Source organism: Rhinolophus sinicus, chromosome 1, assembly GCF_057876585.1.
Source record: "Rhinolophus sinicus isolate RSI-liver-muscle chromosome 1, RSI-T2T, whole genome shotgun sequence".
Taxonomy (NCBI): Eukaryota; Metazoa; Chordata; class Mammalia; order Chiroptera; family Rhinolophidae; genus Rhinolophus; species Rhinolophus sinicus.
In genome coordinates, this window is record NC_142501.1 from 127,691,362 (window position 1) to 127,717,117 (window position 25,756).

The 25,756-nt window shown below is 36.1% G+C and overlaps 1 protein-coding gene across 4 annotated transcripts in view; it reads right to left on the reverse strand.

The window, feature by feature from the left end:
* The window catches only part of ODAD2 (outer dynein arm docking complex subunit 2), a 164,581-nt gene extending 139,029 nt beyond the window's left edge, over positions 1-25,552 (reverse strand). For 2 of the 4 annotated variants that reach the window (XM_019731479.3, XM_088789441.1), the window contains exons 1-7: positions 23,993-24,124; positions 21,383-21,652; positions 15,452-15,609; positions 10,901-11,093; positions 10,177-10,283; positions 9,861-9,997; positions 7,238-7,354 (exon numbers count right to left, since the gene is read on the reverse strand). In XM_019731479.3, coding sequence (XP_019587038.3) covers positions 7,238-7,354; positions 9,861-9,997; positions 10,177-10,283; positions 10,901-11,093; positions 15,452-15,609; positions 21,383-21,609 — 939 coding nt within the window. In that variant the 5' untranslated portion in view covers positions 21,610-21,652; positions 23,993-24,124. Of the gene's footprint in view, positions 1-7,237; positions 7,355-9,860; positions 9,998-10,176; positions 10,284-10,900; positions 11,094-15,451; positions 15,610-21,382; positions 21,653-23,992; positions 24,125-25,443 lie in introns of those variants that run through there. The other 2 variants (XM_074324752.2, XM_019731480.3) reach the window with 2 other exon arrangements.
* Positions 25,553-25,756: the final 204 nt, after the last annotated feature.

The following is a 25,756-nucleotide window of genomic DNA, read 5'->3' on the forward strand; positions in this document are numbered from 1 at the left end:
CTGTCTACAAGAAACTCACTTTGAATATAATGATATAAGCAGTTTGAAAGCAAAAAGGAAGGAAAAAATATACCATGCAAATATTAGTTAAAAGAAAGCAGGAGTGACTATATCAACATCAGATTAAGTAAACTTCAGAAAAAAGAAAATTACCAAAGACAGAGAGGGACACTACATAATGATAAAATGATCAATCTATCAAGAAGACACAATGATCCTAAATGCATTTGCCTCGCTGCAAATACAAAAACAGATAGAACTGAACAGAGGAATAGACAAATCTACAACACTTCTCTCTCAACACCTGATAGAAAATCAGCAAGGATACAGGAACTCAACATCACCAAAAACCACATGATTTAACCCACATTTATAGAATACTCCAACCAATACAGCAGATTACACATTATTTTTAAGCATCTAAAGAACATACACCAAGATAGACCATATCCTAGGTCATACAACAAACCTCAACAAATTTAAAATAAAATTCTTCAGAGTGTAGTCTCTGACCACAATGGAATAAAACCAGCAATAATAGGAACATAATAAGAAAATCTCCAAATACTTGTACACTAAACAATACACTTCTAAATAATCTATGGATTAAAGAGGAAGTCTCAATGAATTTTTTTTTAAATTCACAAAACAATGAAAATGAAAATAAAACATATCAAAATGTGTGGGAGACAGTTGAAGTTCTATTAGGAAAATGTATGACACTAAATGCTTACATTAGGACAGAAAACTCTAAAATCAATAGTCTAAGCTGCCACCTTAAGAAACTAGAAAAAGAGCAATAGAAATCGCAAACAGGCAGAACGATGTAAAAATAGAACATAAAAAAATAGGATGCACAACCAAAGTGTCAACCACTACGGTGGGAAGAGAAAAATGAAGACTGCCTTACATTTTACCACTGTCCTGCCCCCAGTGAGGTGCTCACTTGCTAGCACCAGGAAATTAATGTATCCCCTGAATGTGCTTGTCCAAAAGATAAATATCTTCTCTGTAGCGGAATGTAGATTTAAGAGAATTCTTTTAACTAATATGAATATTTTTGGTGTATGACACCATCTTTTATATGCTCCAAGTAAAATATTATTGACATTTGAAACCACCGAAATTCCTTTAAATACAAATATAACTAGATTAAATTAAATGTATGATAAAACGGGGGGGGGGGGAAGCCTACAGATACAAGGTAAATGACCTTGTTTATCCTCTTCTACCACTTCTGTCGCCTTACTCTCTGGTAACCACTAAACTATTGTCTGTTTCTATGAGTTTGTGTTTCTTTATTTGTCTGTCTTACTCCTTTATTGCTTTCAGTTTTATATCCCACATATCAGTGAAGTCATATGGTTCTCAACTTTTTCTAATATATGGTGATGGAAGGAGAACTGACTCTGGGCAGCGAACACACAATGTGATATACAGATGATATATTACAGAATTGTACACGTGAAACCTATATAATTTTACTAACCATTGTCACTCCAATGAAATTTAATTTATAAAAAAGAAAAGAAAAAAAAAGAGTAAATGAAATCCAAAGTAAAAAAGAAATTACACCAAAGTGAAGTAGAAAAAAGAAAAACAGAAAAATCAATGAATTCAAAAGCTGCTTTTTTGAGAAAATTGACAGACCTCCAGTCTGATGGATAAAGAAAAAATAAAACACAATGATCAATATCAGGAATGAGAGAGAAAACAATAGTTACAAATTCTATAGTATTAAAAGATTAATAAGTGAATACTAAGAACAAGTTTATGCCAATAAATTCAACAACTTAGATGAATGGACAAATCCCTTTAAAGACACTCTACCAAAGTTCTCTCAAGAAGAAACAGATAACCTTCATGGCCCTATAATTAGTACAGATATTGAATTTGTAGTTAAAAACTTGCCCACAAAGAACACTCCAGGCCCAAATGGCTCTACCGGTGAATTCCACCAAACATTTAATAATACCAATTCTACATAAATGCTTCCAGAAAACTGAAGAGGAGATAAAACTTTCCAACTAATTCCGTAAGGTCAGTATTACTTTGATACCAAAACCAGACAAGGACATTAAATAAAAGAAAAACTATACACCAATAATCTTATAAATAGAGATGTAATATTTTACTTGGAGCACATAAAAGATGGTGTCATACATCAAAAAATTCAAATCTTAGCAAAGTAAATGCAAAAACATATTAAAACTATAATATATCCTGAACAAATGAAGTTTGTCCCAGAAGTGTAAGGTTGATTTATCATTTGAAAATCAATATAACTTACCATGTTAAACTAAAAAAAAAAAAAAAAGAGAGAGAGATTGTTTCAATAGGTACAGAAATATCATTTGATAAAATCCAACTTCCATCCCGAATAATAATTCTCAACAACTTGGAATTAGAGGGGAACTTCCTCAATCCTAGAAATGTCATCTATGAAAAACCTACAGCTAACATCATACTCAATAAAAAACTGAAAGTTTTCCCTTTGCCACCAGGAACAAGAGACACTTCTAATCAATTCTGTACTGGAGGTTCCAGTTAGTACATTAAGGAAAGAAAAAGAAATAAAATGACTAAGATTGGAAAGAAAGAGGTAAAATGGTCTTTATTCACAGACAACATGATAGTCTATATAAAAAACCCTCTGGAATCTACAAACTAGATACTAGCACTATTAAGAGAGTTTAACAAGGTTTCAGAATATAAAATGAAGATACAAAAATCAAGTATATATTTATATAGTAGAAACAAATAATCAGAAATTGAAATTTTAAATCTATCATTAACAATAGCCGCTTAATATGAAATACAGGCAGGTTTTTATGAAGAAATTGATAAGCTGACTTTAATATTCTAATGCACATGCAAAAGATATAGAATAGCCAAACAACTTTGAAACAGAACAACATTGGAATACTGACACTACTTGACTTCAAGACTTATTATGAAGCTACAGTAATCAAGACAGTGTAATACTGGTATAAAAATAGACAAAAGGATCAACTAAACTAAATACACCCATATAAATGGGCAACTGATTTTTCACAAAGGTATAAAGGAAATACAGTGGGAAAAGGATAGCTTTTTCAACAAATGGTGCTGGAACAACTATATATCTACATGCAAAAGAAAAAAAAGCATCTTTAATCCATACCTCATGTCATGTACAAAAAAACACACAAAACAACAACAACAACAAAACAAACAGAATGGACCATAGGTCTAAATGTAAAATATAGCATTTGAAAACTTTAGAACATTGGAGAAAATCTTTGTGACATTGGGTTTGGCAAAGCTTTATTAGATACAACACTATAAAACATTAGTAAGTTGGACTTTATCAGAATTGAGGAGATTTGCTCTTTGAAAGACCCTGTTTAGAGAATGAAATAACAAGCCACAAACTGAAATATTTCAAAAATCATATGTCTGATGGAATACATAAGTCAAGAATATATTTAAAGATATCTCATAACTCAAAAATAAAAAAAACAATGAATCCAATTTAAAAGTGGGCAAAAGATCTGAATAGACACTCTAGCACTTAAGATACATGAATGGCAAATAAGCATATGAAAAGATGCATTCGAAACATGCTAATTAAAATTCAATAAGACACCAATGCACACCTATTAGAATGTCTGAAATTAAAGGTTTGACCATACCAATTATTGATGAGTATGTGGAAGACCTGGAACTCTCATCCACTGCAGGGAGAATGTAACCACTTTGGAAAAGTTACCAGTTGCTTAAAAATAAGAGAGCTTAAATTCTGATGATATGTTCAATGTTTGGAAGATAAAGTAAAGGAATATTTACACAAAAAGTGGGGGTGTGACAGAAAAGATAATCGGAGAGGTCCAACATCCAACTAGTAAGTTTCAAAAAAGAGAACCAAAAGAACAGAGGGTAAAACGATTAAAGACGTAATACAAAAAATGTTTTTCCCATTTTTTAAGGACATATGTCATCATTAATGAAAAATAAATAATCAGCACCAACTATATTTTCATGAAAATTACAGAACATCAGGGCTACAAGAAAATCCTAAAGACTTTGTTAGATCACAAAAGCCAAGACAAACAGGTCCCATAAAAAATGCCCTTAAAATACTAAGTAAAAATTATTTTCAAATTATCATTATAGAAACAACTGAGAGAGAAGAATAAAGATATTTTCAAATATACTACCCTCCATTTTTCCTTTCTATGTGCCTCTTTTCTCAGGAAGCTCTCCCAAAATGATGGTGTGCACCAAGAAAAAGAAAACTGAATAGCAGGGAATTCCTTAACATGATAAAGGCAATATATAAAAAGCCCACAGCTAATGTCATATTTAATGGTGAAAGCCTGAAAACTTTTCCACTAAAATCAGGAAGAAGACAAGGAACTTGCTTTCATCACTTCAATTCAACATAGTCCTGAAAGTTCTAGCCACAGTAATTAGGCAAGAAAAAGAAAAAACACCCAAATTAGAAAGGAAGAAGTATATCTCTGTTCACTGAAGACATGATCTTATATGTAGACAAATCTAAAGATTGAAAAAGAGTTAATAAATGAATTTAGAAAAGTTGTAGGATTCAATTTTGAATTTTACATTAAAAATCAGATCTGATTTTAACTTTCAAAAATAAGTTGTGTTTCTATATACTAGCAGTAATCAATCGAAAAGGAAATTAAGAAAAAATTCCATTTACAATAGCATCTAAAGGGATAAAATACTTAGGAATAAATTTAACCAAGGAGACAAAGACTTGTACACTGAAAAACTATAAAGCATTGCTGAAAGAAATGAAAGAAGACACAAACAAATGGAAAAACATCCTGTGTTCATGGATTGAAAGATTTAATATTGTTAAGAGGACAATACTATGCAAAGCAATCTACAGATTTGATAGAAGCCCTATCAAAATCCGAATGGTGGTTTTTTTCTTTGCAGAAGTGGTAAAACCAAGCCTAAAATTAATCCAGAAAGTTGAAGGACTCCAAATAGAATAAATAGTCTTAAAAAAATAAAGAACAAAGTTTGAGGACTCACATTTCACATTCAAAACTACTACAAGACTATAGTAATCAAAACAGTATGGGACTGTTAAGGACAGACATATAGACTGATGGAATAGAATTGATAGCCCCAAAATAAACCTTTACATCTATGGTCAATAGATTTTAAACAAGGATGCCAAGACTATTCAATGGAAAAAGAACAATCTCTTCAACAAATGGTGCTGGGAAAACTGGGTATCTACATACATGCAAAAAAATGATATTGGACCCCTACCTTATACCAAATACAAACTTAACTCAAAATGAATCAAAGACCTAAATTTAAGAGTTAAAATTAGAAAATCCTTAGAACATGGGGGCAAATATTTATCACCTTGGGATTGACAATAGTTTCTTAAATATGTACCAAAAGCATAAGCAACAACAACAAAACACATTAATTGGACTTTATCAAAATAAAATGTTTTGCCTCAAAAAACACTTATCAAAATAAGGTAAAAGACAACCACAGAATGGGAGAAAATATTTGCAAATCTTCTATCCAATAAGGGATTAATATCCACAATATCTAAAGAACTCCTACAATTCAACAACAAAAAGACAATCCAATTTTTAAAATGGGCAAAAGACTTGAATAGACGTTTCTTCAAAGAAGATATAAAAATGGCCAAATAACCACATGAAAATACACTCAACATCACTAAACATCAGGGAAATGCAAACCAAAACCACAATGGGATACCATTGTCACACTACTAGTATATCTATAACACACACACACACACACACACACACACACACACAGAAAATAATGTTGATAAGGATGTGGACAAACTGGAATCCTTGTACATTGCTTGTAGAAATGCAAAGCAGTTCAGCCAATGTGGAAGCAGTTTGCCAGTTCCTCCAAAAGTTAAACAGAATTACCATATGATCCAGAAAGTCCACTCCTAGGTAGAATTGAAAACAGGGACTCAAATACTTGTATGCCAATATTCATAGCATTTTTCACAGTAACCAAAAGGTGGAAACAACCAAAGTATCTAGTAATAGATGAATGTATAAACAAAATGTAGTATATACATAAATGGAAATATTATTCAGCCATAAAAAGGAATGGAGTTCTGATACATGCCACAATATGGATGAATCTTAAAAACATTATGTTAAGTGAAATAAGCCAAACACAAAGGACAAAAATGTATGGTTTCACTTATACGAAGTCTCTTAAATAGGCAAATTCATAGACACAGAAAGTGGATTAGGGTTTACCAAGGGTTGGGGTAAGTAGGATTGGGAACTTACTACTTAATGGGTACAAGTTTTAGTTTGGGATAATGAAAAAGATTGGGAAATAGACAGTAGTAGTGGTTGCACAACATTGTAAATATAATTAATGCCACTGAATGATACACTTAAAATGGTAAAAATGGCAAATTTTATATTTTTTATATTTGTTATGACAACAAAGGAAAACTGGAATCCAGGAAGCAGTTGATCAAACACTAGGAAACAAAACGAATTCACAGGATGATGACAAAGAGAAGTTCCAGGACAAATCAACAGCAGTCTAGGAAGAAAATGGAGCTCTCCAGAAGTGGAAGGGTCAGAAAGAAAAGAAACCTGAAAAATTACTTAATGTGGGAGCTAAGACACAGACACCAGCTTGAGAATCAGCTTGGAGGTTAAGTGTATCACATTCGTATTTGTTGCATATCATTTCTTACCCACATCAGCTTCAACCAAAATTTTATTTCATAAAATATTATATGGACTGATTTCTTTGTCCAGCACTATTTAGAAAACCATGGCGGACACAAAAGGAAGCACCGTTCTTATGCACATGCATTTGACATACTTATTAAGACAATCCACTTGGGTAGTAAACATGGGATATCCAGAAAGGATAAAAATAATCAAAACACATGGGCTTCATTAACAGGCTGAGGCCTTTGTTCTTATTCATTCAAAAGGGAAGATGAAATAGTCCTACTTAGAAAGCAATTTGAAATATTATACCTATCACCTAATGAAAATCAGGAACATTCTTAAAGTAATACATTGATAATATTTCTTACTTTACATTATATTGTGAAAAACACTAATAATTAAAAGCAGTGTCCAAAAATAGGCAGAATTACTTTGATTTTCTTATACTATAGAAAGTTGTCATCAAATAATATATAATGCTATGAAAGTTCAAAAGAGACTATAAAACTTACCTGTTTAGACATATTTTCTGAAAATTTTGCTGATTTTTGTTTTAAAAATGTGACAAGGTCTTTATAAATTGCACCTTTTCTCTCATAATTAATTTCTCCCTCCTCATCTGTTTTGCCCTTTGGGAAAAAAAGTTTGGTGCTATTATTTATGTAATAACAATATAAAAACCAGATCAGTACATCACAACACAAGCACACATCTTGTTTTCTTCTCTAAAGGACCATGTGATAGTTGAAATGTATAGGCGCACCCCTTCCCTTTTAACTTAATGTATTCATTCATTCATCCATCCATCCATTCAGCAAACCTTTGCTGAGTAACTCCTATATGCACATAGAGCACTCTGCTATTCAGAAGAGAAATCAGAGCATCCTTTCCTCTGTGCTCCTCTAATGTGAAAATGCATTATGATTTTAAGAGCCTTTGATGAAGTCATAAAAGGCCTCAAGATTAGAATGTCACCACAGAAAAACCTATGTTTCTATTTGTCACTCTGTTCTTGTTCTGTGTGTAGCATGGTTGCTACAGGCTTATTTTCTAGGGTTATGATCTCTATGCAACCATCTGTCTCTCCCTCCACCTTCTACCTGTCTCACTTCTTTCCTTTCTTCATTTCCCTCTTCTTTCCTACCCCTATTATTCTCCCTTAACCAAACATATTTATAACTGTAGTGTGTTACATATGTTGTATATAGATCTATAAAACGTGAATGTACATATAACCGTAGTGTTATACATTTTGTTGTAATTACTGAATAGTTTCATGTTCCTTGTCTTTCATTTTTAAACTGAGAGGAATACTTAGATGTTTCCATACCAAATAAAGTCGCTTCTGGACCAATAGCCTTTTACAGAAGCAAAGACTCCTTGTCCCCCTCTAGATGGTGAAAGAAAATCATTCCTTTTAAAAATCTCTCTTGTTTTCTAACTGAAAGGCTGAAAGGCAAGACTGAAAGGCTGGAAGAAGGGACACGCTCCTCCTATTTGTCCTCTGTTACTGTTAGTCACCCCAGCAATGGCCCCTCACCCCTGGCATTGGCAGTTGCTTCCAGCAGCAACAGTTGGTTCTAACTTCCAGAGTTTGTTTTTCCCTATAGTCTCACAACAGGGCTCACTTTTCTAAAGTATCAAAAAACAAAACAAAAGCAAAATCATATTTCGGTTGTCTCCCTCCTCTACGCAGAAATAAGCTAAGTGTTATGCTGGTAAGAAATAGGACCTAAGATACGTCAGAAGGGGTGTCAACAAGTAATCAAGAAACAGCACCAGAATTTTGATACCAACCCAAGCTCAGGTGCTGCAACTCTCCAAGCAGTCCCCTGTGATACCTGGGACCCCATTGATGATTTGGGTCCCCCTGTAGAATTTTGCTGGTGAGTCCCAAAATTACATTAAAGACATTGAGGGCAGGGTACTGCAAAGGAAAAAGCTGAGCTCCTTCTAGCTAAGTTCAGTGAACAGGTACAAGACTGAAAATAAAGTTTTTAATCTAAAAGATTCAGAAGGCTATGTGCTATTTCATTCTTAGCTCGAAGCTTACCTATCCACACTCTGCTTTGTGACACTCGGGCTGGGAATCTGCAAAACTGTGTTTCTCCCTTACCAGAAACTTGAAAGCAAGACTGAAAGGCTGGAAGAAAGGACACACTCCTCCTATTTGTCCTCTGTTACTGTTAGTCACCCCAGCAATGGCCCCTCACCCCTGGCATTGGCAGTTGCTTCCAGTAGCAACAGTTGGTTCTAACTTCCAGAGTTTGTTTTTCCCTATAGTCTCACAACAGGGCTCATCATATCCCCTCAGAAAAACCATCATCAGCCAACCAGGGCACCACCTTCAAAGATCTGGGTCTCAGCTCTGCCAAGGTCCTCCTCTGAGCTCCTGAGAGACCGGCACTAATTGGTCAGTGCTTACTCCTCAGAGGTCTGAGTCGCAGTTTCATGGAGACCACCTGAGTTCCGAGACCAGCACAGCCCGGAAGTGACCATTCTTCAGAGGGACCATCACCAAGGCAAGCAGGGTCTACTCTCCAGAGGCCTAAGTCCCAGCTCTATAGGACCCTCCTCTGAGCTCCTAAGGGACCAGCACGGCCTGGCAATGACCCCCTCCACAGACATCTGGGTCCCAGCTTCATGGGGCACTTCCTCCAGGCATCCACATTTTGATAACCCCTCCTCCTCTTCTCTTTGTCACCTCAACTCTTAGGGCAGAAGCCGCAATTATGGCTTCTGTTTTACCTCAGTGTCCTTTTTCTATTTGCCTTTTTCCCCCTTTAATACTTGTATAACTGATTATGTTACACACTGATTATGTAACTGATTATGTTACATAAAGCAAATCACTTTGTTTTGTAAAGTGTAATGAGCCACTCTAAAGGCCATTTCTTAGAAGACTGACAATGGCCTGCAGTGGGAACACTGGGGCTAATTCTAAGACAATTTTGGGTTGGCCCAACAAACACACATAGCAAGGGGGATCTGCTGAAATTCCATGGAACCGGACTTCATTTTCTATGGTCATTAGGATTCAATCCCGGAGACAGGCCTGCACTTACAGAGACCAAGCTAAGCACCAATGTCAACACTGTTTTTCTATTTGTTTTTTTTATTTTTTTAATTACTTACACCATTTAAAAATACTCCTTCTGCACAACAAGTAATGCATAACGTTTCAACATCGTGTGGTTTCACCAGCACATAACAAATTTCCCCATGAAGTTGTCTCCAAGGTGGGGCTCGACACCCATTTGAAAATTCATAATCTGAAACCAATTATCAATCAATTTAGAGTTTTATAAAATATGTTAGCTCCAAAAAAATAAATAGTAATAAAATTGTTTTCATTTCCTTAAATAATAAAATCCAATGTAGCTATTGAAACATTTTTAAAATATAATTATGGTAATATATATAACATAAGTGAATCTAAGAAGATACAAACCTGAGGTATATTCAATAGATTCCAAGACTGTTTGTTCTCCCTGTCCTGAGAAATGTTTGAGTAGCTCTATATCCTTCTTAATAGTCACTGGATTTAAATGTATTTCTCTGAAATAAATGTTTAGAAATTCATTTTAAATATTTTAAGACAGAATCTACAGAAAATACATGAAAACATCCCATTATGTTGGGGGAATACCTTTTCTTATAATTAAAATTGTGGCTAAATTATACAACAACAACAACAAAATTGCAGTTAATTTTAGCCATAATCTCATAATACTGTCAAACCATCAAGGAATTACTGACTCATGTTTAATGCAACATTATTAAGTGTATTAACTTAAATATTCACTTTATTTCTTAATGATAAGACTAGAAACACTAGAAAATGAAAAAGTTTTAAACCTGACAAACTCTACATATTTGTTTTACAATTTAATAATTTATCTGAGAGTCTTGAGAGACTTTGAAAATTCTAAAGCCACTTAATGTCTTTAGAATTAGATGAAATCTCACTAGAATATTTTAGCAATGTCGACTACAAATTTTAATTTTTAGAACTAGAAATACCCATGCAATAAACTAAACTTTTATTCCTATAAAATTGAATGTTAAATCAATAGCAATGACTTCCATGCTTTCTTTTTCTTTTTTTTCCCTTAAAACTCTGACAGCACTTTTTGCAACAAATTTTTAGAGGTTTCTTTTTTTTAAAGACTCACAACGAAGTATATTTTAGAGAACAGTTGAGGAGGTGCAGATCCAGTTCCTCAAGTAGCATGGCCATCTTCATCTTAATCTCACTCTCAGGATCATCTTCTTTGGTAATTTTATCAAGAATATTTAATACTGATGAGTCTTCTTTCATTGTATTGTAATCCATGCCCAGGATTTTTGCTACAGGATTTCTGTTAGCTGACAAAAGGTAAATAAATAAAAATTATCCTCTTGTCTTCTATTACAGGAAACATAAAGACAAACAAATCCTTTGAGTCCCACTCAAATATATTTCCTTCACTAAGCTTTCTCTGATGGACCCACTTAGAGTTAATCCTTACTTCTCAGACTTACTGTATTTAGGAACTCTCTTATACCTTTTGAGATGTTCTACTTGTATTGCAATATCATCTATATATGTCATTTCCCTCATAGGACAAAGACTAAGACATACTTTTTTTTCTTTCAGTAGACCATGAGGCATTATTCAGAAAAGACATTCAATTAATATATTCAGAATTGATTTGCAGATAGAGGAATATTGGTCTCCTTAAAAGAATCATTACTAGAACTGTGTGTGTGTGTGTGTGTGTGTGTGTGTGTGTGTGTGTGTGTGTCAGTGCTCACAGTATTCACAATGCTTTCTTTCCAAAATAGCATATTTCCTTCAGTCTATAGATCTCCTGCCAGTCTTTTCCACCTGTTCAAACTACTTACCGTGTTTCCCCAAAAATAAGACCTAGCCAGAAAATCAGCTCTAACGCATCTTTTGGAGCAAAAATTAATATAAGACCCGGTCTTATTTTACTATAAAACCAGGTATAATATAATACAATATACTATAATACCAATTCTTATAATAATTTTTGCTCCAAAAGATGCATTAGAGCAGATTGTCTGGCTAAATCTTATTTTCAGGGAAACATGGTATATTTTCAATGCCTTTTGATGTTAGAGTTGGAAAAACAAATCTAGCCAGTATTTACACATATACCAAAATTATAGTGAAAAACTAAAACACCAACTTATGAGCAAGGCTGATATAGACGTGAAAGTTGAACCCAGATATGCTGAAAACAAAATTTGGTAAAGGTTAATATATATATATATATATATATATATATATATATATATATATATATATATGATTGAAAATGAGGGAGAAAGGGGCAAAAACATGTTTAGAAAGAAATAATTCAAGTAAGATGAAATATATATGCATTTGGACAGGGAGGGGGAAAAGCCAAGGACTAATTCAGAGAGATGGATCCAATTGAGATGAAGAGAAGTACAACTTTACTGTATTCATTGATTGTTTCAGTAACAGTAAAGTTGCTGGCTACAAAATCAACGTACAAAAGTCCATTGCATTCCTATATACTAACAATGAAATGTCAGAAAAAGAAATTAAAAAAAATAATTCCTTTTGCAATTGCAACAAAAGGAATAAAATACCTAGGAATAAACTGAACCAAGGATGTGAAAGACCTATATGCTGAAAACTATTAGACATTTTTAAAAGAAATTGAAGAAGACACAAAGAAATGGAAAGACATTCCGTGCTCAACATAGTAAAAATGGCCATGTTACCCAAAGCAATATACAGATTTAATGTAATCCCCATCAAAATCCCAATGGCATTTTTAAAGAAATAGAACAAAAAATCATCAGATTTGTTTGGAACCACAAAAGAACCCGAATAGCCAAAGCAATCCTGAGAAAAAAGAACAATGCTGAAGGTATCACACTCCCTGACTTTAGCTTGTACTACAGGGCAACAATAATCAAAACAACATGGTATTGGCAGAAAAACACACACATAAACCAATGGGATAGAACTGAGAACCCAGAAATAAACCCACATAAATACGGACAGATAATTTTTGACAAAGAAGCAAAAAGCATACAATGGAGAAAAGACAGCCTCTTCAATAAATGGTGCTGGGAGAATTGGATGGCCACGTGCAAAAGAATGAAACTGGACTGCTATCTGTCACCATGTACCAAAATTAATTCAAAATGGATCAAAGACTTAAGCATAAGACCTGAAACAATAAACTGCATGGAAGAAAACATAGGTACGAAACTTATGGACCTTGGGTTCAAAGAGCATTTTATGAATTTGACTCCAAAAGGCAAGGGAAGTAAAAGCTAAAATAAATGAATGGGACTATATCAAACTTAAAAGCTTCTGCACAGCAAAAAGAAACCTCCGACAAAATAAAGAGGCAACCAACTGAATGGGAGAAGATTTTTGCAAACAGTGCCTCTGATAAGGGGCTAATATCCAGATATACAAGAAACTCATGCAATTCAACAACAAAAGAACAAACAACCCAATTGAAAAATGGGCAGAGGACCTGAAGAGATATTTCTCCAAAGAGGACATACAAATGGCAAATAGACATATGAAACAATGCTCAACATCACAAATCATCAGAGAAATGCAAATAAAAACCACAATGAGATATCACCTCACCCCAGTCAGAATGGTTATCATCAACAAGACAAATAGTAACAAGTTTTGGAGAGGCTGTGGAGAAAAAGGAACCCTCATACACTGTTGGTGGGAATGCAGACTGGTGCAGCCGCAATGGGAGGCAGTGTGGAAGTTCCTCAAAAAGTTACGAATAGAATTGCCATATGACCCAGCAATCCCTCTCCTGGGTGTCTACGCAAAGACTCTAAAAACATTTATCCATAAAGGCACGTGTGCTCCAAAGTTCATTGCAGCTTTATTTACGGTGGCCAAGACATGGAAACAACCAAAATGTCCTTCAATAAATGAATGGATAAAGGAGTTGTGGTATATATACACAATGGAATACTATTCAGTGGTAAGAAAAGATGAAATAGGACCATTTGTGGCAACATGGATAGGTCCTGAGATTATAATGCTAAGCGAAATAAGTCAGACAGAAAAAGCAGAGAACCATATGATCTCACTGATGTGTGGTATATAAAACTGCAAAAACAAAAGAACAAGACAAACAAATGAAGAAACAAAAACTCATAGACACAGACAATAGTTTAGTGGTTACCAGAGGGTAAGGGGGTGGGGGGTGGGAGATGAGGGTAAAGGGGATCAAATATATGGTGATGGAAGGAGAACTGACTCTGGGTAGTGAACACACAATGTGATTTATAGAAGATGTAATACAGAATTGTACACCTGAAATTTACGTAACTTTACTAACAATTGTCACCCCAATAAACTTTAATTTAAAAAAAAAGAGAGAGAGAGAAGTACAGTAATGCCATTAACTCTCCAACAGGAACTGGGCTATGCCACCAGGAAATAGCAAAAATGGCATAGGACTGAGGGAGGATTGCATGAGGGGAGGTGTAAGGAAAAGAGACCTGGGAATCAACTACTTATTGAGCATCTCAACTTATCAACCTAATGGCTGTCATCTCTAAAGATTTATGAAAAGCGATACTAGGTGAATTCTAGGAAAAGACATAAGACTGACTCCCAAATTGCCGGGCACCATGCCGTTTGGACCTAACACTAAGAGTTGTACTTAGAATCTTTGTAGAAAGGGCAAAATGCAGCAAAGGCCACATATCTAGCCAAACTCGATCTACATTACATACTAAGTTGAATTTAATGAAGAATCATGCCCTTATTAACAATCTTCTTGAATTCAGTTTTACTCTCAAGATTTCATTCCTCCTCATGAAAGTAGCTTTGGTGTACAACATAGCCTAACAAGGAAAAGTAGGCAAGAAATAAAAAGAGGCTGCTGTCCTAAGGTATACATCTTAATTAAATTAAAAAAGAAAAGGTAAATGGTTCTCTTCCCACCTCACAGTGACAAAGAACAGTGACAAAGAACAGTGAGAGGTGGAATTCAGGTACCTTATGCCTGGGCCCCACTGGTCAGGGGAGTCCAAGGAAGCAAAACTTATACACAGTCATTAGGGATTTCTCATAAGAAATATTTAGCACATAATGGTAACAGGCAATCCATCACATTTTTCTTGGATATTAGATTTGACAGTAATAAGCATATTATATATCCTTAATGAAGAGGAACATATTTCCCCATTGAATGAGTGGAACTATCACAGGTTGTGCAATGCACAATGGGACAGCATTGAGACAAATGGAAAGTGAGACTATTATGGGCTGGCTGGGCTAAAGGAAAAGCCTACATTCATTTGAAAGAAGACAGATCATCGTCCATCACAGCAGTATGTGAGGGGAGAGTGTGGATTTCCGTCATGAACATCTGTCGTCTCCCCTGACATGGACCCTAAAGGCTACAGGCCTCGGCTTGTTCCTGAAACTAGGAAGCCTTCTCTTTAAACCACAGGTTAAAATTAGAAATCTAGAAGCTTACCAGTGGTAAAGTATGAGGCTTTTAATTTTAAAGTAGAAATCTGATATCAGTGTAACATTTCAGCCAAGGAAAATTAATGACTTTTAAAGCTGAACATATGATTTTGTACCTTTTAGAACACGGAACATTTTTCAAGAGACTATAACCAATGCTTTGCCCTAAGATTATGTTTTTAAAAGTTCAAATCACAGACTGGAGTGTAAATATCACCTTCAATACATGCTTGCGTTTCCTTCAGCTTTGTATCTTTGGCAATAAATAACAAACATGACAGCTGCCCAAAGCTTCTAATTTTAATTTGTGGTACAGAGAGAAATAGCAAAGGCTGTCCGTTTTTATCAGCTTCTTCTGATTTAACTGTTGTTGCACTAAAAATGAAAAAAAAAAATTGAAAGCTTCAGGTAACCTGGATGCCAGCAGAAATTTAAGATATTTCAGCAAATTATCCCATGTCTCATTATAAAACACAGAATATAAATATCTTGTTAGAAGGCCGTCTATTTTCCCACTTTCATCCACACTCAGACCCTTAAATCCACAAACTTATTAGCAATCATAGTGAGCAATATTATATCCAGAAAGAAAATTTGATGCAATTTCTTGAATACCTACATGAACTCAGTTTTTGTTTTTCTAACAATGTATTGGACCACTTTAAAAAGTCACCAGTTCTACAGAACCATTCGTGTTTTGAGGATCTCTAATGTTATTTTATTTATAAAATTTATATACCACAGCAATTAGTGGTTAGAAATTTTCTTGGATACTCTGTGTTTATGAACAAAAAAGCTATGAAAAAAAGGGACAAACTAGATCCTTTCTGTGGATTATTTCCCCACTCCAAACCCTTAATTTGGTTTACTTTAGGATAATAACTAGTTTTTCTAAATAGGCTTTTCCTGATCAGAAATTATTGGGTCTCCTGGATTTGTGTTTCTGTCCATTTTAATGAGTTTTTTAGGTTGGCATTTTAAAAATATTAAGATGTTTTTATGGCAGTGATATTCCTATAGATTTCTACCACTTATGACATTAATTAAACTGCCTAGGTTTCATTACACACTGATATCCCTGGCAAAATGGCCCACATCTTAAAACATGATCGAACATATTTAAAATTGTAATGCAGATAAATAGACATGAAATGTTGACAGTTCATCAAAAAAAGTAAATCTGACAGACTCAGACCATCTACTACTCATCCTATTTCACTAGACTAGAAACAAGAGGACGGAAACTGTACGAAGCAGAATAATGGCTCCCCGCAATGTCAACATGCTAATCCCTACAACCTATGACTGTATTACCTTACATGGCAAAGGGGACTTTGCAAGTGGATCAAGTTAAGGATCTTGAGACGGGAAGACTATTCTGGAATATCTAGGGGAGCCCAACGTAATCAAAAGGGTCTTTAGAAGAGGCAGGCAGGCAGTTCAAGTCAGAGAAGGTGAAGTGATGATGGAAACAGGTCAGAGTAACACGGAGCCATGAGCCAAGGAATGCAGGTGGCCTTTAGAAGCTGGAAAGGGCAAGAACAAATTTCCTTCTTCCCCCCAGAAGGAACACAGCCCTGTCATACTCATTTTAGCCCTACAGACTCATTTTAGATTTTTCACCTGCAGAACTGTAAGATAACAGAGCTGTGTTGTTTTAATCCATTAAAGTGTGTGGTAATTTGTTACAGCACCAATAGGGGCTAAGATGGTGACTTTTATTAGTCTCACCCATTGCTCTATCCCCAGTACCTCACGTAGTAACTGCACACAGAAGATGTTCAATAAGTATAAGAGGAATAAATGAATGACTAAAATGTTTTCAGCCTTGCCATGGACATACATTGTGTACAAAATGCATATCTTCTCTACAATGAAGCTTTTGAAGTAATGTCCTTAGGATTGAGGAAATTTCTTACAGACTCATATATCAGGGCTGGACACTTGTGCTAAGTGGATGGAGAGAGAACTAAGTTATAGGCTGAATGAATGCCAACAATATCAAGCTACTTAACTTGAGAAAGTGAAACTCCTGGTGAGGAATGGGAGAACTGAAGGGCACAGGTGACATTTTTCATTGCTCCTACCAACTGAAACCTATAACTTCACAGAGCCAGCTATAGGGAAGATGTAAGCGCAAGTTTCAGTTTCTGGGCTCACAGCTTCTCACACCTGAAAAAAGAGCTCTTAGGAAGAAAAATACTGTATCACTTCATGAAGGTCAAGATGAATGTGCTGTAAATGAAATCCACTGACCTGATCAAGAAACTTTTAAATTGGAATTAGGGAAGAGAGCTAAAAGTACTAAGCAGGAAAATGTGTTATTTATTTAATCCCCAGTGTCTACTTTAGTGTCCAGAACATAGTAATTACTCAATAAATGCATGTCTAAATAGTAACAGAGGAAATAAGGCTAGACTTGAGAAACTATTTAGTAAATTCTCAGGGAAAAAAAACAAAGAGCCCAATAACAAAAGTTATGGCTATTGATCCTAACACCATGACTTAAAACGTTTACCAAAATACAATATTTTAAGGTCGGAGATCATGTATTTCAGCCCTTCATGATATTGATCACAAAATTAAGGACCAGAGAGATATGAATTGTGAGTGAAGTATGCATTATTGTGGGGAAGAGGGCCACGGCTTGGGTGGTCTGACTTCTCATCCATCCAGAACTCTTACCAGCATATAATTTTGTCCTAACTCATACAAAGCACTGAGACACATCAGAACAAGACTTGCCACTAAAATACTGCAATATTAAAGTAAATGTAATTCAAAAATCATAGTTCTACCAGAGAAAAAGAGAAAAGAGCAGGTAATAATATGTTCACAAAGTGATTCTGAATGCTTATCCAATTTATAAATTTCCCAAGCTAGGTTCTAGAGAATCGAAGGACCGCAGGTCTGTGTACCACCAACAGATGGTGTTGCCATTGAGTGGCGTCATATGTCCGTAGTTTACAGTAGATTTGGGCTTCATTGTGAGGTGTTCTGGGAAGATTAATAATCGCATCCTATCTGAAAAGAACAAAAGTAATTGAAAATGGTAATAAAGAAACCTATGATTCCCATTACAATGAAAGTAGAAATATCCCTTCCCCAAAAAAAATTGAACATGGAGAGATGATGACAAATATTATTACAGGTTGGACAGCTGAACATTGGGAATGATTCTAAAGGAAAGAAAAATGAATTGTGCAACATGTGAAAAGTTCTGTGTCTATTCAGTTAAAACCAACTGCACAAAAGATAGTTAATGAAATGTAAAACCTTTTCAGTTTGTGACTAAAGGATCAATTTCAATGTCAGATGCTGATAAGCCTAATTCAGAAGAAGGCTGATCAGACTTTCCTTGACTGCTACAGAGAGTACCTTCAGAGATGCACTACATCAAATGAGAAATGAGGCCACAATTACAGGTATAAATATGTGCCCTAAAATATCTGCAGAGATCAACTAAAGGGGGTAGCTTACCCACTTCAATCAACTTTCACTGTAGATAAAACTGACATGGTTTGCAACACGAAGCCTGAAAGAATCTATAGAAAGAAGACTATGATTTATTCTAAACCATCCAAAGATCCCTATTTGGATGTTGGATTCCTAGTCCAACATTCCTATTTGGTAGAAACATATATAAAAACTCGAAGTTCAAATCCTTTATTATGACTTTGGTCATCCACCTGCACTGACAGACCTGAATCCTGTCTGGAAAGAGACAGCTTCCCCACTTTAAATAAATGCATAAATGGTGTACTAAGGGTCAGCAGCTAAGCAAGGGGAATGCATGTGAACCAAAGAATAAGGTAGTTGGGTTGTCTTAATAATACGTTCTTCCAGCCATTGAGGCATCTCTGGTTTACATCACTTGTTATGTTGCTAGATGTAACAAACTCCGAGTGGCTATGGGTTGCTGACAGATCTTTGGTTAGGGGTTGGGGAGAGTAAAGCGTATTATGAAGACCTGGATGTGAAAACATTTGGTATTTTCCATCATTACCAAAATCTCAGCTATATTATTTGCTTCTTTAGGGCAATCAGTACCTATCTGGTTTTCATTAAGCCACATAGGCATGGTTTGCTTTAAAACAACAAGCACTACTATTAGACCCTTCTCAGCCCTTCCAACATTAAAGATATCATCAATAAAGGTCACAAATAAGAATGATGGATAGAAAAACTGACCCAAGGAAAAGGTACGTACATTTGAAAAAGGAAGACGATGAAGGGCAGTTGGTTCAAAACATACATGGTGCCAAAACATTCTGCTTAAAAGGGAAACCTATACATAAAGACTGTATGCAGAGATGTAAGAATAGAAATAAAGCCAAAAGAAATTGGACAAGGATACAGAAAGAGAAATAGTGATACACTTGAGGTGTGCGTGACAGTCCACCTAACGAGGCCCCAGATGTGGTCATGTTTGTAGTTGGAACACAAAATTAGTACAAAGGCAAGATACAATGACAAAATAATACTCTTCTAACATCTGCTTTAAATCTGTCTTTGTACTAAGTCAGTCGTGTTTTTAATTGGTTTTGCAGATGAGTTCATCTTTCAAAGGGTAGAAAAAACAATGTGTGATAATACATTGAACTTAGGTGGGAGCAACAAAGAAGGACAAGCACTTTGAGATAAAGTGACCATATGCAGAGTTAGAAATAAAAATACAATTTAAAGAAAAGATTTCGGAAAATTCAGAGAGAAGGTATAGCATGATATCAGAACTACAAAGCTCTTGAAATGCAGTTCAAGAATGGTTTTGCAGTTCTAAAAATGAAATTCTGACTTTATTCTCACAAATAATCCCAAAGGGAAAAAATGGAAAAGGCATCTATAGGAAGCTTTGGCTAGTTAGGGAGCAGTTTTTGATATGTCGGAACTTTAAAAGTTCATCTGGACAACCGAAAAAAAGATCAGGATGCCTGAAGTGGAAAATAAACTGAGGCTGACCAAACAAAAACAGAGATATATTAATTTATATATATATTTATCATATATAATTATCTTATATATGTATATATGTATACACACACACACATGCACGCACATACACACACAACATCTGACAATTACATAAGTTCACAAACTTGTTGCAACGATGTTGCTAACCTTTTCTGATATCAAAGGGATTATTCATTATGAATTTGTACCAATTGGACAGCTAACCAAGTTTACTATTTGGAAGTGCTGAAAAGGCTGCATGAAAAAGTTAGACGACCTGAACTTTTTGCTCTTGCATCACTACAATGCATCAGCTCACACGGCACTGTCTGTGAGGGAGTTTTTAGCCAGTAAACAAATAACTGTATTGGGATACCCTCCCTACTCACCTGATCTGGCCCCTAATGACTTCTTTCTTTACCCAAAAATAAAGGAAATATTGAAAGATGACATTCAGGACATCAGGGTAATACAATGACAGCTCTGATGGCCATTCCAGAAAAAGAGTTCCAAAATTGCTTTGAAGGGTGGACTAGATGCTGGCATCGGTGCATAGCTTCCCACGGGGAGTATTAGGAAGGTGACTACAGTGATATTCAGCAATGAGGTATGTAGCACTTTTTCTAGTATGAGTTCGCGAACTTAATTGTCCAACCGTGTGTGCGTGTGTGTCTGTGTGTGTGAGTATGTGTGTGTGTGTGTGTGTGTGTGTGTGTGTAAAAACAGCTCACTGTTTGCAGCGGAAGTAGGATTTTTTTCTTAATCTCAGATTTGGAAGGTTCTCATTTGAGGGCAGTTAATTGCTAAGATGTCTCTCCATTATATTGAGCAAAATTTACCACTGTCACTCTGCCACCCAGGAACTGGTAGGTTTAAATACCAGAGGGTACGTCTACACAAAAGCAATGCCTACTGGCATCTGGCAGGTAATATGGATCAAACAATAGCTAATGTTGGGAGCATGGTAATCTGGAGAATGCATCCCCTATCAAAAGAAATTCTAATTCAAACTGAAAATTAGTGTGTTGACCAAATGAAATATCCTCAGATTTCACCTAAGTGCCTCCGATTTGCAGTCCCTGGGTCAGAAGATTTCTGAGATTCATTGATGTTAAATGACCTGCCTCAAACCCACAACCAATCAATAAAAACATGTACAATGAAGATATTAAATTCTAAAAGCAATTAACTGGCTTACCTGACAACATAACCTGATTCAAATGCTGAGGGGTCCAAATTTGTCTTCCATTCAAGTGGTTCTACAAAAACGTATTTTGCCTCTTGGGGATGTTTATAGATAAAACTCTCCACAAACATAATAATTTCTTTTAAAATCGCTTCATTTAGAGGGGTAATTTCTAGGGTTCCAGTTCCAAATCCAGCAGCAGTAGTCCACTGCACTGATTTTGTCAGCGCTACACCCATGGGATCCCAGAAAGCTCTCTCAGGTCTGAGCTCAGCACACACGCTACATCAAAGTAGAAAGAATTAGAAAAAAACAACAGCATCCACACTTTCACTGGAACATTCTTCAAGATTTTAAGCTAGTACTACCCAACCCACATTCTACTTATTCACCTTATAGGTCAATTTTTTTAGTTGTCTTCAATAAAACAGTTAATTTTCATTAAACCAGCTCTAAGTAAAACTGACTGGTACTTAAGGATTTTCCAATCCCGTCTGCCCTGAAATGAATAACTTCTTTCTCATTTCCCTGGGCCTAAGAAAGAAAGTTCAAATACTTGGGCAGAAAATGGAAACAGAAAATTCCAAGAGTGGAAAAAAGAACTGGTCTCTGATTTGCAGCTCTGCTGGAGCTGGAAGTTAAGGGAGCAATGCTCTTTTGACCTGGGTCACACATTGTTTAGAATTATGCTATTAAATTGAGTTGGGTTACCCTGACTTTCTTATACTCATCATATCTACATCAGTGCAATGATGACTGATAACATGATTCTGGGAGCTCTGAGAGCTCCCCAAGTGCCTTCTGAATTAATAAGAAATAGAATAAAAACATTACTGTGCAATATAATTTTATTTTTTTCCTGAAAATTGATATAGCACATATTGATCTTATTAATCAGAATATCTGAGGAAATACCACCCACATATCCTGCCCAGAATATTTTATTGTAATTCATAACTTTCTTAAGAGCAAATTTTTTGTGACAGATGTAAGAACAAATGAGAATCTCCTTAGGCTGTTTATCCAAATTGGTTACCGAAACAGTCTAGCATTAACATTTAAACAGAAATTCAAATGAAATAAATTTCACTTTGGCTAAATAGAAATTCGTCTTTAAAAGAAGATCTTTAAAAAGATTACATTATCTGTAATATTTAAGAACCAAGTTAGATATAAAGTTCTGATATTAATTCATAATGAATATTTATGGCTTTTTGCAGATAATCTATAATTGCTTGCTTCCTCATTTGTAATAACATGGGTCATTAAAATCTTTCTTCAGAATATTAGAAGAATGGTATAAAGTTAAACATGGACTATAATTAGCTTACCCCCCACCTCCATCATTATTACAAAAGCACAAAAGTAGCAGGATTCTACGGAAATGACTTGGGGATTTTACTCTCTGTACTGTATTAAATCTCGAAACCCAGTAACAGGGACATCTATGTCCTAGTTCTCAGTGGGGCAGTGCTGCCTGCTGAGAAGCAGTACAGAAGGATTGTACAGACGTTTCATCATCAAAAGGATAGGAAGAGTACAGCACTGGCATTTAGTCATGAGAACCAAGAATGCCAGATGTCCTACAAATATGCCGGACAGTCCCCTACAAGGATGATTTGATTTCTGCTGCAATCTCCAGGCATTTAGTACGTAAAAAAAACTTCCGATAAGTAAAGCCTGTTCCTAGAACCTAGCTCCATTTTACAAATAATCGCCAAGTACTTTTTTTTCAGTTTGAATATACACTGGATTTCCGGGGATTGCAACTATCATATAAATCAAAGAAAGGTTGTACATACTTCGTTTTATATAGAACTTTACCAAGAGTTCAACATTTTGGAAAATCACACCATTAATGGCAATGCTACTCACAATTTTTTAATGACATGTCTGTATCAATTTGCACTTGGAACTACTGCATCGACAGAAATTCTGTGTAAGGCTGGAGCATCTGACTACTTCATTATATATTTCAGTATAGTGGTACCTGAGTATTGACATGCTGATATTTTGTGACAATGATTTTCCTTTTATTTTTCCTTTTTTTATCCAGTAGGACACTATCAATATTTAAAACTATGCACATATGTAGGATTATTATCTATGATTTTGATTTCAGAATAGCAAAGTAGGCATTATAATATATTTGCTATAAAAACCCAAGTATTGTATCAGATAGAGTTGAAAACTGATATAGATATATATATATATATATATATATATATATATATATACACACATATTTATTATATGTATATATAAAAGTGCTAGTAAAATAAAATGTATACAACTAGGGTACAAATTTGTTCTGTGCACTTGCTTTAGTGTGCAGTTCTTTCTATTGCAAGACGCTGAACACAGAAACATGAACTGATGTGTATGTGTTAGTCTTCAGTTTCCTAGTATTATGAAAATAAGTGCAAACTAAGAATAAGTTCAAACAGCTTTATCTTATATCAAAAGGCTTAGGTAGACCGTTCTGTTTGTTTTTAATCTTAAGCATAACACCTGTTTTGGTGATCTTATAAAGCTATAGCATGTGCATCATTTTCTTCTTGTACCTTTTAAAGTAAAATATGAAATTACATAGATTTCATAAGACTGTGAGAGTCAACTTACCATATAGCAACTACCTGGAAGACACTTTAAAAGGAGCTAAAAAATGCAAGAAGTTCTTCTTTCCATCATGATAAATTTTTATAGAAATGTAATTGTAATATCTTTGAATCTCTTTAAATTGTTCTTCTGGACCTAGTAAACCAGGAGCTTCATCAATGGACAGGTTTGATTTGAGAACGCTGGTTAGCAAAAGGCCTAAGAAAATCTGGGGGGGGGGGGGCTATGACCATTCCAAAGATAAGGAGATCATGCATAAAAATGCTTTGAGAGAGAGAGACGTTTTGCAGGTCTAACTGAATGAGTTTTAAGAAGAAAACAGGGTAATCTATTGTTTTGTTTTGTTTTTATCATCCTTAGTATGAGAAATTTCTGATGGTTTCTTAATTTACCAAGAGAACCAAAGCCAGCACTTATTCAACTAATTCCAGGGGTGTTCAAAAATGATCAGTCAATATAACTCAGGAAAAAATACAAAAACTAACACTTTATATCAAGATAGGCTGCTTCCCAGTTTTTACCCGTTTCCAATCCACGAGTTCTTCTGGCCCAAGCACCATGGTTACAATGAATACATGTGAATATATACTACATGTCTTTGATTTAACAGTACAATTTTAAAGAAGTTTAACCATTGAAAGAAAAAATTTTGTGAATGTGTTTCCATAAATTGAGAATCCATTTGCACTAATTTTCTCTACTAATCTAGTAGATATAAGTGCAAGCTTCCAGTATCATTAATAAAATGAAGCCCATTCATGAATAATTTCTGTAACACTTGAGCGAAGCAAAACCTAATTGTTTATGAGGCTAAGGGAATATAAGCATCCACTCTGAGATTTAGAAATGTGGCTGGTAACACCGACTGGGAGTCAGGGCATACATACACCGACGTTCTGAGAATGATGAAGCTATGCAGTGAGAATACAGAAAAATTAAAATTCCAGAACTGACATGAACGCCACCGGAGCTGGAGGATAAGTGTCCAAGGTTGAACAAAGTACGGGGACAGGCGGGAGGGGCAGACAGCGAAGGCAGTATAGAGAGAGAGAGGCAAAGCTGCAAGGGCTGAGAAGAAAGGCAAAGAGGGTAAGAGAGGCAGGGAGGCAACCGGAGAAGAAGAGAAAGCGGAGGAAAGAGGAGATGTGGTCCGAGTAGGGGTGGAGAGTGGGGCGCGGAGGCGAAGGAGCAGGAATTCCCCAGGTCCGGGCAGGCGCCGGGTGTCGGTGGGGAGACCTTGGCTAGACCGGGGCGGGAGAGAGAAGGGGAGGGGCGGCTCTCGGGCCCGAGGAGAGAACCAGTAGACAGTGAGAGGGAAAGAAACGAGGCCCGCGAGCGGCCCCCTTTTCTCGAACCTCGCGGACCGCTGCAAAGAACCGAGCGAGGCCGGAGGGCCGGGTCCCCAGGAGCAGCGAGCCCGGAGTGGCCACCCTTTCCTGGCGCCCAGCACTCACCTGCAGCGCCCCGCTCCGCGCCCACCCCGCGCCCCGAGCTGCGCGTGCGCGCCCGCCGGTTGCTAGGACGCGAGGTAAACACCGGGGCCCCGGCTGCGCACAGAGCGTCCCCGCCGGGCGGAGGGAAGCTCCGAGCCCGTCCTCCCCCCCCCCCCCCCCCCCCGCGCGACCGCGCTGAGATTGCGCTCTGAGCCTGCTCTGACCGCGGCCGTGTGCGCCAGGGAGCCCCCAGCTGCCGCCCCGCCGCAGCCGGCCCGGGGACGCCCTTCGCGCGCGAGGTTCCACCGGCCCCGCAATCCGCTGCTCCGCTTGC